The 12,478-nt window shown below is 50.6% G+C and overlaps 1 protein-coding gene across 2 annotated transcripts in view; it reads left to right on the plus strand.

Moving 5' to 3' along the window:
- The window catches only part of TFR2 (transferrin receptor 2), a 21,838-nt gene that overhangs the window by 3,748 nt on the left and 5,612 nt on the right, over positions 1-12,478 (plus strand). Inside the window, exons 2-14 of one of the 2 annotated variants that reach the window (XM_006155695.3) lie at positions 144-203; positions 477-729; positions 826-1,012; positions 8,758-8,898; positions 8,966-9,077; positions 9,210-9,332; positions 9,682-9,798; positions 9,911-10,050; positions 10,341-10,504; positions 11,261-11,380; positions 12,019-12,101; positions 12,179-12,242; positions 12,339-12,406. In XM_006155695.3, coding sequence (XP_006155757.1) covers positions 171-203; positions 477-729; positions 826-1,012; positions 8,758-8,898; positions 8,966-9,077; positions 9,210-9,332; positions 9,682-9,798; positions 9,911-10,050; positions 10,341-10,504; positions 11,261-11,380; positions 12,019-12,101; positions 12,179-12,242; positions 12,339-12,406 — 1,605 coding nt within the window. In that variant the 5' untranslated portion in view covers positions 144-170. The remainder of the gene's footprint in view (positions 1-143; positions 204-476; positions 730-825; positions 1,013-8,757; positions 8,899-8,965; positions 9,078-9,209; positions 9,333-9,681; positions 9,799-9,910; positions 10,051-10,340; positions 10,505-11,260; positions 11,381-12,018; positions 12,102-12,178; positions 12,243-12,338; positions 12,407-12,478) is intronic. The other variant, XM_027774661.1, reaches the window with a different exon arrangement.

Here is a 12,478-nt window from a genome sequence, read left to right on the forward strand (position 1 = left end):
CTACAAGTATGAACTAAGGCCAGGACTGTGCTCCCACCCTTGTGGGGAGGGGTGAGGAACTGCCTGAGCTCAGGCTGCCTGCCAGGACTGATAAGGGGCCCTCCTGGGGCTCCCACAAACGGTTTATCGGGGGGGGGGGGCAGCCTGCAGGGTTCCGGAGGGGCACAAGCATGGAGCGGCTTTGGGGTCTACTCCAGAGAGCGGTAAGATCAGTGGGGCTAGGGGACACCGTAGGCTTTCTCTCTAGGTCCCTCAAACCCCTCCTCAAACCCTAAGGCTGACCCTTCCTGGTCAGAGTCCTAGCCCCTCCCCTTCTCACTTCTGCCTTTCCCCTCCTGCCTGCTTCTCCCTCACCCCATCACCTTTCCCCCCAACACTCATTTTGCACCCCAAAGTCACTGACCCCATTATTGCCAGATCTCTCTCCATCCTCCAATTCTCTTCTCCCAGTCTCATGCCCACCCTGCCCCCCACAGCAACAGCTGTCCCCACGACCCTCTCAGACCATCTACAAGCGTGTGGAAGGCACCCAGCAGGGGCGCCTGGAGGAGGAAGAGGAAGACTGGGAGGAGGGGGCCGAACCCCCAGCCCACTTCTGCCCCATGGAGCTGAAAGGTCCTGAGTCCCTGGGCTCTAGACCAGGCCAGCAAAATGTCATACCCTGGGCAGCAGCAGGACGAAGGGCTGCCCCCTACTTGGTCCTGATGGCTCTACTGATCTTCACTGGGGGTGAGAGGCACTTCCCCCGCAGAGAAGGGCCTGGCTGGGGGAGATTTCCGAGTCCAGAAGGGACCACAGGGGAATCTCCATCTTGCCACCCTCTAGCCTTCCTTCTGGGATATGTGGCCTTCCGAGGGTCCTGTCAGGCATGTGGGGACTCCGTGTTGGTGGTCAATGAGGACACCAACGATGAGCCGGGCCTGGACTCCCACAAGGGCACGTTGTACTGGACGGACCTCCAGGCCATGTTCCTGCGGTTCCTGGGGGAGGGGTGCCTGGAAGACATTATCAGGTAAGGATTACCTTGCCCCTGCCTGGCCCTCAAATGTCCTTCCCTCCCTTGCTCAGACTGGGACACCTTCTTCCCGCTCACGCAGGACCCTGATGTCTGGATCCGCCTCCTGAGCCCTTCCACCTGCATCCCTGTGCTCCCTGATCAGCAGCTCTGGGTCAGGTGGCAGTAACCAGAGCTGAGACTCCAGGGACGCAGGTTGTGAGGTGGCCTATGTGGGAGATGAGTGGACTAGCTGCCTGAGAACAGAGGTGTCAGGCGTTGACACAAGGCAGGCCAATCTTTCTCTGAAAAACAATCAGAAAAGTCTTGAATGCTATGCTCAGAAGCCTGAATTTGCCCTGTGGCAGTGGGAAGCTCTGAAAAGGGGTGTTTTAGAGAATCAGGAAATCAAGCAAGCAAATGTAATGTGTGCACAGACTCCTACAAGTGCCAGCTACAGGCCCGTGCCCTGCCATTATCGCCTTTCCTGGTTTGGAAGGAACTGCTCAGAGAGGTCCAGAGAAGTCAGGTCACCCATCACCTTAGTTTGGGTCGGAAATAGGAGTACTTTTTCAGTGAGTGCTCCTGGGTTTTCTAAGTAGATGATTATTTCTAATGCTTATTTATGTTTTATTTATTTATTTATTTATTTATTTATTTATTTATTTATATTTATTTTTCACTCCCTAGAATATTAGAGAGGACGTGAATTTAGGTAGCCTTCCCTATTTACTGACTTAAATAGTAGCATCTTATAATACTCTGTCATTGAGCATGATCTTTGCTGCAGGTTTTGTTGTTTTAGAGATGTGTCTTGTTCCTGAGGCTAGACTTGAACCCAAGGTTTTCCTGCCTCACCCTCCCTAGGTGCTGGGATTACTTGCACATGCCACTGTGCCTAGTTACTGCAGTTTTTGTTTTGTTTTGTTTTGTTTTGTCTTGTTTTTAAACGGGTTTTTGTCATAGGGCACATGCATTTGCTAGAGACAAAAAGTGAAAAATCAACCCTAGGGGTGATGACCATGCCACAATCTCTTCTCCATTCTCCTCCTGGGATTTTGGGCATGCACACACATGTACATGGGCCTGGTGTGATTTTCAACCCCGGCTGACCATATGGGAATCCAGTGCCTTAACCACCATGGCGCCTCCTACTACTGCAGCTTTTAAAAACTGAATTAGAGGACTAGCTCAGTAGTATAGCCATTATGAGCTACACAGAAGCAAGATCTTTTTTTTTTGTTTTTTGGAGAGGTTTTTCGCTAAAGGGCACGTGCGCTTGCCAGAGGTTTTTGCTATAGGGCACGTGCTCTCGCCTGAGAGACAGAGAGAGACATAGAGACAGAAAGCGAGAAATCACCCCCCAGGGGGGTGGCCACGCCACAATCCCTTCTCTTCCATTCTCCTCTCAGGATCTTGGGCATGCACGCACACGTGCCTGGCATGAGTTTTAAGCCACTGGGTACGGGACGCAAACTGCGGTTGATTACATGGGAGTCCAGCGACATAGCCATTACGCTAACTGCTGGTCCCGAAGCAAGATCTTATATTTGGTGACTGAGGTTCCAATCCCCAGCCCAGACAGGCTGAAACATGCTGGGTAGTTGCTTCAGTGCCCAAGATCCAATGGGCTGGAGAACTGGAGGAAAGCAATTACAGCTAGACTAGTCTCAGAGCGCTCAGCTCCCTCTTTTCCATCCTCACATACACTCATGCACTTTATCATGAATACAGAAAACATCTGAATCAGGGAAGTTTCCTTCTATTTCTAGCCCACTGAGACTTTTTATGGTCAGGAAAGGAAGAAAAAATATGGAACTTTTTTTTCAAATATTTTTCCAGAATGTACTGAGCTAACCACACAGTTTTTCTTCTTTAATGTTCACGTAGTAATTTGTATGAATAGATTTCCTTGTCTTCAGGAGTTCAATGTTAAACTTAGTCAATGTGTGTTATTACTCTTTTAACACACTGCTGGAAACTTGATCAAAGTGTCTTTTTTCTATGCTGAAAGACCTCAAATCAAATCTGTCATCAACATTGGGGCTTTTTATTTTCTTGAGCAGTACTTGGTCATCATCTGGGTACAGCAGGCTAAGTAAGTGGGTGCTTTTTTTTTTTTTAGAGATATTTTTGCTATAGGGCACGTGCATTCATCAGAGAGACACCCCAGAGGGGATGACCATGCCGCAATCCCTTCTCCCTTCTCCTTTCGGGATCTTAGGCATACAGTGTGAGTTTCAAGTAGCCAGGTGCAGGACCCGAACCAGTCATGGGAGTCCACAGACGTAACCATTACACCATCTGCTGGTTCCAGCAGGTGAATGCTTTGACAGGTTATTGTCACAGGGCAGGGAGGAGAGAGGAAAGTGCTTGGGGTGGTTGGGGATTGAGGGTAAAGCAATGAGCTGACCCATGGCTTCTAGGGTGAATGAGGAGGGAAGGGAAACCAAGAAGGAACTGATAGATTAGAGAAACTGGTCAACCTGGAGTTCTCAGCGGAGTTGAACATAGCAAATACAGTGAGGACAAGGGAGCAAATTGGAACCCTGAAAAGGCCTGGTTAGAAAGTGGGCTTCGGGAACCTTGTACATAGTGAGTATTCAGTAACTCTTCAATGGCTAACTATTCCAAAGGTTGAGATCCGGATAGCAACAAGATCCAGTGTGTGGTCAGGGAAGTGGGTGGCTGGATTAGAGGTGACATAGATGAGGTCATTCATTCTTTCATTTACCCAACAAATAATTTTGAGCACCTACTATGTGACAAATACTAAGCTAAGCAACTGGTAGTGATCTAGCAGAGACCCAAACAGACCAGAATACAGCACATCTGGGGGCCTGAAGTCAGAAGGTGGTGGCCTATTGGAAGAAGGGGAAGATGGTCAATGTGGCTGTTGAAGTCAACAAGCCTCAGGCCCTAAAGGGCCTTACTGGTTTACTGCTTTGGGTTTCATTCTAAGAAGAAAGAGAACAAAAGAGTTTCGAACAATAGAGTATCAAGATCAAATGTGGAAGGGAGGGGTTGTTTGTTTGTTTGTTTGAGAAAGTTTTGCTACTGAGTGCATGTGCTTGCTGGAGAGACAGAGAGACAGAAAGTGAGAAATCACCCCCCAGGAGATGGCCACACTGCAATCCCTTCTCCTCTATTCTCCTCTCAGGATTTTGGGCATGCATGTAAATGCATTTAGCATGAGTTTCAAGCTGCCGGGTCTGGGACTTGAACCACAGTTAACCATGTGGGAATCTAGCACCTTAATCACTAATATACCTGCTGGCCCCAGGGGAGGGATTTTTTTAAAGCTTGAGTGCAAAGAAGGGATTGATCATACCACTGAGACCATAGTTCTGTGTCCTCATTTGTTGGCAAAAGGACCTTCCTACTTTCCCTTTCTCATCTCTGAGTGCCTCTCCCTTCCCCCATGAGTACCTTGTCTAGTCTATCGTGTTTGATATATTCTTTAAATATGCATTGGCTTTGACATCTATATGATGTTTTATATGTATATGTAACTTTAAAAAAATTATTTATTTAATATTATTTATCCATTCATTTATTTTAATTTAACTAGAAAGAGAGAGGGAAAGTGGGAAAGCAAGCTACGTGGCAGTCCAGGTCTGGGACTCAAATCATGGTCAGCCACATGGGAGTGTCCAGCACCCTAACCACCAAGCCACCTGCTGGTCCTCGTATAGGTAATTGGTTTTTTTTGTTTGTTTTTTGTTTTTGAGAGTTTTTTTGCTATAGGGCCGGTGTGCTCACCAGAAAGAGAGAGACAGACAGAAAAAGAGAAATCACCCCCCGGGGGTATGGCCACGCCACAGTCCCTTCTCCTCCATTCTCCTCTTGGGATCTTGGACATGCATGCACATATGCCGGTGTGAGTTTCTCTCTCTCTCTCTCTCTCTCTCTTTTTTTTTTTTTTTTTTTGAGAGATTTTTGCTATAGGGCATGTGCACTCACCAGAAAGACAGAGAGAGACAGAGAAACAGAAAGCAAGAAATCACTTCCCAGGGGGGATAGCCACACTGCATTCCCTTCTCCTTCATTCTCCTCTCAGTATCCTGGGCACGCAGGCACATGTGCCCAGCATGAGTTTAAGCCACCGGGTCTGGGACTTGAACCACAGTCAACTACATAGAAGTCCAGCAATGTAAACATGACGCCATCTGCGGGTCCCAAGATTATTACTCTTACACAGAGAACTCAGAGAGACCCTTTACTCCTTTCACTATGTGAGGACCCAGCAGAAGGGCAGCCGTCTATGAACCAGGACACCAGCCGTCATCAGAGTTGCTGGCACCTTGATCTGAGACTGCCCAGCCTCAAAGACTGTGAGAAATAAATTCCTGGTTTAAGCTATCCAATTTATGGTATTTTGTTATATCAGCCCAAACCAACTAAAAGTGCTCATTCATTTCAACTGTCGACTGCTCAAAATCATGCCACATTTTAGTGTGCTTTCTTCCTGATCCATGACTTTTCATATCATTTGCTGTTTATCTGAAGTCTCTAATTGCTTTGAGGGTTTTTCTCTTGTTAAGAAACCCACACTTTAGGGGCAGCAGATGGCATAGGGGTTGAAGCACTGGATTCCCCATGGCCAGCCACTGTCCAAGTCCCAGATCTGGTGGCTTACTTTACTTTTCTCTCTCTCTCTCTCTCTCTCTCTCTCTCTGTCCCTCTCTGGTTCTGGTTAAATTAAAATAAATAAATAAAATAAAGTTCAATAAAAAATAATTCTTTAAAAACAAAGTCATGTTGGGACCAGCAGTTAGCATAATGGCTATGTCACTGGACTCCTATGTTGTCAACCACGGTTCGAGTCCCAGACCTGGTAGCTTAAACTCACATTGGGTGCGTGTGCATGCATACCCAAGATCCTGAGAGGAAAATGGAGGAGAAGGGATTGCGGCATGGCCATCCCCCCTGGGGGGTGATTTCTCACTTTCTATCTCTCTGTCTCTGTCTTTCTGGCAAGTACACGCACCCTGTAGCAAAAACCTCTCCAAAAAAAGAAAAACAAAAACAAAGTCATGTTTGGGCTGGCTTCACGGCTAAGTGGTTTAAGGTAGTGGATCTCATATAACTGACCATGGTTTGAATCCTGGATAGGACAACTTGAAAAATACACCAATGGAGCCAGCAAATGACGTATCAGTTACGTCAGTGGACTCCCACATGGCCGACTGTGGTGCGAGTGCTGGACCCAGTGGCTTCAAACTCATTACAGGTGCGTGTGCGTGTGTGCGCAACATCCTGGGAGGAGAACAGAGAAAGAACTGTGGCATGACCACCCTCCCGGGGGGGGTGATTTCTCGCTTTCTGTCTCTCGATCTCTCTCTGTCTCTCTGGCAAGCGCACATACCCTATAGCAAAATCCTCTCCAAGGAGAGAAACACACATGAGCACATGGATATGTGCCCCAAATACTGACAGGATGGAGAAATGGAGGTGTAGGGATTGTGGTGTGGCCACGTTCCATTGCGGGTGTTTTCTTCTCTTGCTCCATTTCTCTCTGGAGAGGGCACACATGCAATAACAAAAAAACAGTAATGATTATATAAAATTCTATGTTTTTATTATGTTAAAATTTAAACAACATGGAAAAATATAAAGAAGGAAAAAAAAATGGACCAGTCTGTAGCCAGGTGGTTAAGATGGCTGGATCCCATATGGTCAACTGTGAAGTCTGAGTCCCAGACTGGTAGCTTGAAAAATACACCTAAAATCCTCAAAGGAGGGAGAAATTCAGGAGGAAGGATTGCAGCACGACCAATTCCATGTCGCGTGTTCTCAGTTCCTCTCCTCTTTCTCTCTCTTCAGCTAGTGCATGTGCCCTCTGGCCAAAACAAACAAATAAACAAAACACTCCGAGACCTACTATTTTGATTTATCTGTCTCTGTGTGTGCATCATTTAAGTTTATTTATTTCTTCTATAAGAGAGAGATAAAGACAAGCACCCCCAACAAGACCTTTCCACCATAATCCACTCCCAGTCTTATGCAGACTAGATCTTGGGCACATTCATGTATGCCTGCTATACACAGGGAGGTCTCAGGACATGAACCTGGGACCTTCCTATGTGAGTTCAGTTGCATTACTGCTGACCCTGCCCAGTCTCTAGTGTGTTTCAAGTTAGGTAACTTTACTTAGCACACTGTTTCAAAGGTCTGTATTGCAGTATATGCATCTAGTTCATTGTTCCTTGCCGCTGCACAGGCCTTCGCAGTGTTCACCACTATATTGATCGCGTGCAGTTATAAACACTTGAGCTCCCGGATGCAGACCAGATGGGAGGGAGAGACACGGCACTGACCATGGATTGCAGTAGTCTTGTGGGAACTGTGACTAAGGTCCCTCATCCATGTGGATTTTGCAGTAATGTAGATGCATAGCAGACCAAGGTGTGGAAAAGAAAAAACATTAATCAGATGCTGAAGTCCTCAATGAAAATGGACAAGGGTGTTAATTAGACAGTAACAGCAGTTGGGGGAAGGGGGGAAAAGGCTGGGTGGCATGGAATTCTGAGGAAGAGAGTTTCACTTGGGGCAAAATGGTCAACATTTGAAAAACTAGACAGAGCCAGAAGCACACCTCAGCTCCAAGCCCAGGGCGCAGGGAGAAGAACTTGAGCCACCTTCTCTTTCAAGTTCCCTAGGCTTGGAGGGCCAGGCTTCTGCTAAAACAAGACATAGAAGGGGGTCTTCTGTGACAATGAGTGGGGAGGGGAGTTTGTTTGCCTTGGACAGGGCACAGATGGGGCCCGATGACAAGGGCAGCCAGCCCGTGGCAGAGGTAGGATGGAGAACAGGGAGTCTGGGGGACAATCTGCTTGCTCCTTGGATGTTGACTATGAAGACTGAGTGAGGTCTCTGAAGAGACAAGTGATCCAACATTTCTACCAGGAACCTTGATGCCAAGTGTCTCCATGAGGCCCAGGTAGAGCACAGGGGAGGTGGGGGTGGTGTCTGCCACCTCTGCCCAGTTAGTTCTTTGGAAGAAAAGCATTCTTGTGTCTGGGGCAAAAAACAGGCCTGTGTACATGTGTGTACGTGCGTGTCTGTAGCGTGTGTAGGGGTTAGTAGAGGGACTGGTGAGTCTAGCCTGAGCCAGAAAGAACCCAAGGGATGGCAGATGATCCCTAGCTAGAGGAAGTTTTTTTAAAAAAATAATTTAACTTTATTTATTTATTTTAATTTGACCAGAGAGGACAGAGTGTGTGTGAGAGAGGGGCAGAGAGGGAAAGGGAAAAAGCAAGCCGCTAGATCCAGGACTCCAACAGTGATCAGCCATGTGGGAGTCCAGCTTCCTAAGAATTTTTTTTTTTTTTTTTTTTTTTTTAAGGTTTTTGCCTTAGAGCACGCGCACTCTGTCCCTCTCTGTGAGACAGTGAAAGGGAAAGTGGGAACTCACCTCCCAGGGGGGATGGCCATGAGGTAATCCCTTCTCCTCCCGGATCTTGGACACACACGGAAACGTGCTGGGCCTGAGTCTCAAGCCACCAGGTCCAGGACTCAGACCCGGGTCAGCAATGTGGGAGTCCAGCCATGTAACCCCTACGCCATCTACTGGTCCCAGGAGGCTATGGTTTTAAGCGGAGGTGGCCCTGGAGACAAACTCTCGGTGGTGATGGGAAAGAACCGGTTGGAAAGGAGGGCGGTTCCCCCAAATTTAGGAGCCTGCTGCCCACACCCTGGGTCATTCCCCCTTCCCCCCTACCCTCTCCGTTCTGGGCCCAATCCCAGCTCTCCCCACTCAGACAAACCAGCCTTCGGGACCGAGTAGCCGGCTCCGCCGGGATGGGCGCCCTGGCTCAGGACGTCCGCGCGGCGCTCTCCCGCCACAAGCTGGACCACGTGTGGACCGACACGCACTACGTGGGGCTGCAGTTCCCGGACCCGTGAGTGCATGGGGGCGGGGCACGCGAAGGGCCTCCAGCAGAGGCCCTCACCACCCGCACTCCTCAGGACTCGCCCCAATACCCTGCACTGGGTCGATGAGACTGGGAGGCCAGGGGAGCAGTTGCCACTGGAGGACCCCGACGCCTACTGTCCCTTCAGCGCCACCGGCAACGCCACGGTAAGCGCCTTCGCCCACCTAGGAGGGGACCAGCGCGCGCTCTTCCCTGGGTCGCAGAGTGGCGCGGAGGTTCTCCGAGGGCACTCCTCACCTTCCTCCTCAAGCACACCTCACCCTCCTCCGCGTCCCCAGGGCGAGCTGGTGTACGCCCACTACGGGCGACCTGAGGACCTGCAGAACCTACGGGCCAGGGGTGTGGAACCGGCTGGCCGCCTCCTGCTGGTGCGCGTGGGGGTGACAAATTTTGCTCAGAAGGTGAGGGTTCCTGGATCTGGGAAGGATGCGGCATGGGGGGTTGGGCTGCCCACTGGGAAGCGTCTAGAAAGCTGTCAGAGGGAGAAAGAAAAGAATCAAGTGGATGGGGGGGATGTTGGTAGGAAATCAACTAGGGTAGGGAACAGAAACACTGGGAGGCTGGCAGTGGGGTCTGAGGACTGCCAAAGTGCTGCCTGAGGGCGCTAGGGCAAGGGCCAGCTGGTCCCCACACCCAGCCTCTCTGCAGGATGGACAGTCACAGGTCAAAAGCTTACCATTTCACTTTTCCTCCCTCCTCCTTATGAATCATTCTCTTGGGAGGAGTCCTGTAGCCACCTCCTTCCCCCAGGTAGCCAGTGCCCAGGACTTTGGGGCCCTAGGAGTGCTCATATACCCTGACCCAGCAGACTTCTCCCAGGATCCACACAAAGCAGGCTTGTCCAGCCACCGGGCGGTGTATGGACACGTGAGTCTGAAGGAGGCCAGCAGTGTCTTCTTTACCTCCTTGCTGGGAATGGGATGGTACACTATTTCTGGAAGCCTAGCCCACAGTTTCATGGGCACTCCTTTCTCCACAGGTACACCTGGGAACTGGGGACCCCTATACGCCTGGCTTCCCTTCCTTCAATCAAACCCAGTTCCCTCCAGTTGAATCCTCAGGCCTGCCCAGCATTCCAGCCCAGCCCATCAGTGCAGACATTGCCTCCTGCCTGCTGAGGTGAGGGGCATGTGGGGGACTGAGAGAGGAGGAGGCATAGAGAGGGAGACTGCACAGTTAGTCCATAGGGTGTCCTTTCTTCTGGGCAGACTCTGCCTCTTTCCAGCGCTCACTGCTCAGTGATTGGAGTTCTAGTTGGATTTCACAGCCACCTCTGCTGGGCACGCCTGAGCAGGACACAACTTGCACAGCTATCCAAGGCAGGTCTTAGGAGAGAGAGAAAGGCATTGGGCTCTTCTGTAGTGTGGACCTCTGCCACTTTTAACCTTTTCTGCCTTACTCCTCTTCAGGAAGCTCAAAGGTCCTGTGGCCCCCCAGGAATGGCAGGGGCATCTCCCAGACTCCCCTTATTACCTGGGCCCTGGGCCAGGCCTGCACCTTCAGGTCAACAACCACAGAGTCTCCACCCCCATCAGCAACATCTTCGGCTGCATCGAGGGCTTCTCAGAGCCAGGTGTGCTTGCTTGCTCAGCATCACCCACAACTTGCTGGAGGGGAGCCTCTGCTCATAACCCTGGCCAGAAATGGGGCTGGTACAGAAGGCTCTCAGAGAGGAGACAGGAAGGGTACCAGGGGAGGGAGGCTGGCAACTTCAGGCTGAACTGGAACGAATAGGGGTGACAGTGAAGGGACCGCATGCTCCAGCCTGTCCAAGGATGGAAGGAACAGCGTTGCACCCTAGTAAGTTGTCCAGCACCAGAAGGGTGAGCAATCATAAATTGGACAACATTGTAACAGAGAGTCAAGCCTGAAAGAGAGGTCAGACTAGACTGATGACCCTTTCAAGCATAACTAGATGTGACTGGCAATGAGGAATCAAAGAATTAGAGAGCGGGACATGAGAGGACTTCGGGAAGAGTGTGGTACTGACAAATGCCCAGATAAGCGCATAGGGAGAGGCACAGGGAGACCTGTGGGTGAGGCTTAGATGAGAATGTCGAGGGCAGGGAGGGGTGAGACAGTGAGGGGGAGCTGGAGAGAGATTTAAATGGAAAACCTATCAGGACTGGGTGACCAGTGGGACATGGCTGACCTATGAGGGAATAAAGTCCAGAATGACCCTGGGTGCCATACTAAAGGAGTAGGCCATCTAGGGAGGATCAAGGGGAGAAGAGCACTCTCTTTGTGGACAGTGAGGATTGCAGGGCTGGGGTAGCAGACTTTGGGTACTGTCAGTTTAAGAGGTATACCCTACACATCTCCTCCCCAGATCACTATGTTGTCATCGGGGCCCAGAGAGATGCATGGGGCCCAGGAGCAGCCAAGTCTGCCGTGGGGACTGCCATATTGCTGGAGCTGGTGCGGACCTTTTCCTCCATGGTGACCAATGGTAAGCTCAGGGCCTGGGCCTGGGCCTGGGCCCAGCGGGGTTGAAGCTGTGGTCTGAGCCAGAACTGGGGTGGGGAGGCAGTCAGGGACACAAACTGGTGAGGGGTCACTCAGATCTGGGCCCCAAACCTGGCTCCTCCACCTCCTGGCGCTGGGCAAGTTATGTCACTTTTATTTCCTCATCCAAAAATTAAAGTAGTTGGGCTGGCCCTGAAGCCTAGCAGTTAAGGGAGCGGGATCCCACATGACTGACCATGGTTCTTGTCTGACCTAGCCCTCATGGCTTGAAACTCATGCTGAGCATGTGTGCATGGTTGCCCCAAATCCCAGTAGGATAGAGAAATGGAAGAGAAGGTATTGCAGCTGCCCCATCAGGGTTACTTTCTTTCCATCATCTCTCTGGTGAGCACACAGAAGCCCTCTGGAAATGAGAAAAAAGATAAAAATGAAAGTAATTCTAGACCATGGATCCGAGTGAAGATTAAACAAGAGATACCACATGCAAAGCCATCTGTTTCACTATTAGTTGAGTCTGGGCAGACCCAGGGTGAGATGCCCTGGGCTAAGGGTTGGAGTAGAGGCAAGGAGAGGCCCAGGGACTAGGACAGAGTCCATCCACCTTCCCCTCTGTGTCCCCAGGCTTCCGACCCCGCAGAAGTCTTCTCTTCATCAGCTGGGATGGAGGCGACTTTGGGAGTGTGGGCTCCATGGAGTGGCTGGAGGTGATGGGGGCCTGGGCAGGAAGGCAGGCACTGGGGAGAGGTGTATGTTCCTACTCCTCACTCTCCACTTTCCCCAGGGCTACCTCAGTGTGCTGCACCTCAAAGCTGTGGTCTATGTGAGCCTGGACAACGCAGTGCTGGGTAAGCCGAGGCGATAGCACCACCTGGCCCCTCAGGTACACCCTGCTCTTGGGGCTGAGCTCTGAGCCTGGCATTCTTCCCTTTCCCCCTCTTCAGGGGATGACAAGTTCCATGCCAAGACGAGTCCCCTTCTGATTAGCCTCATTGAGAACATCCTGAAACAGGCAAGAGCCCCACCAGGACTAGGGAATGAAGGGAAGCTGTGGGGGGGGGGGGGGGGCCTGACGGTGGGGCCC

The sequence above is a fragment of the Tupaia chinensis genome, unplaced genomic scaffold (genome assembly GCF_000334495.1).
Source record: "Tupaia chinensis unplaced genomic scaffold, TupChi_1.0 Scaffold000465_1, whole genome shotgun sequence".
Taxonomy (NCBI): Eukaryota; Metazoa; Chordata; class Mammalia; order Scandentia; family Tupaiidae; genus Tupaia; species Tupaia belangeri.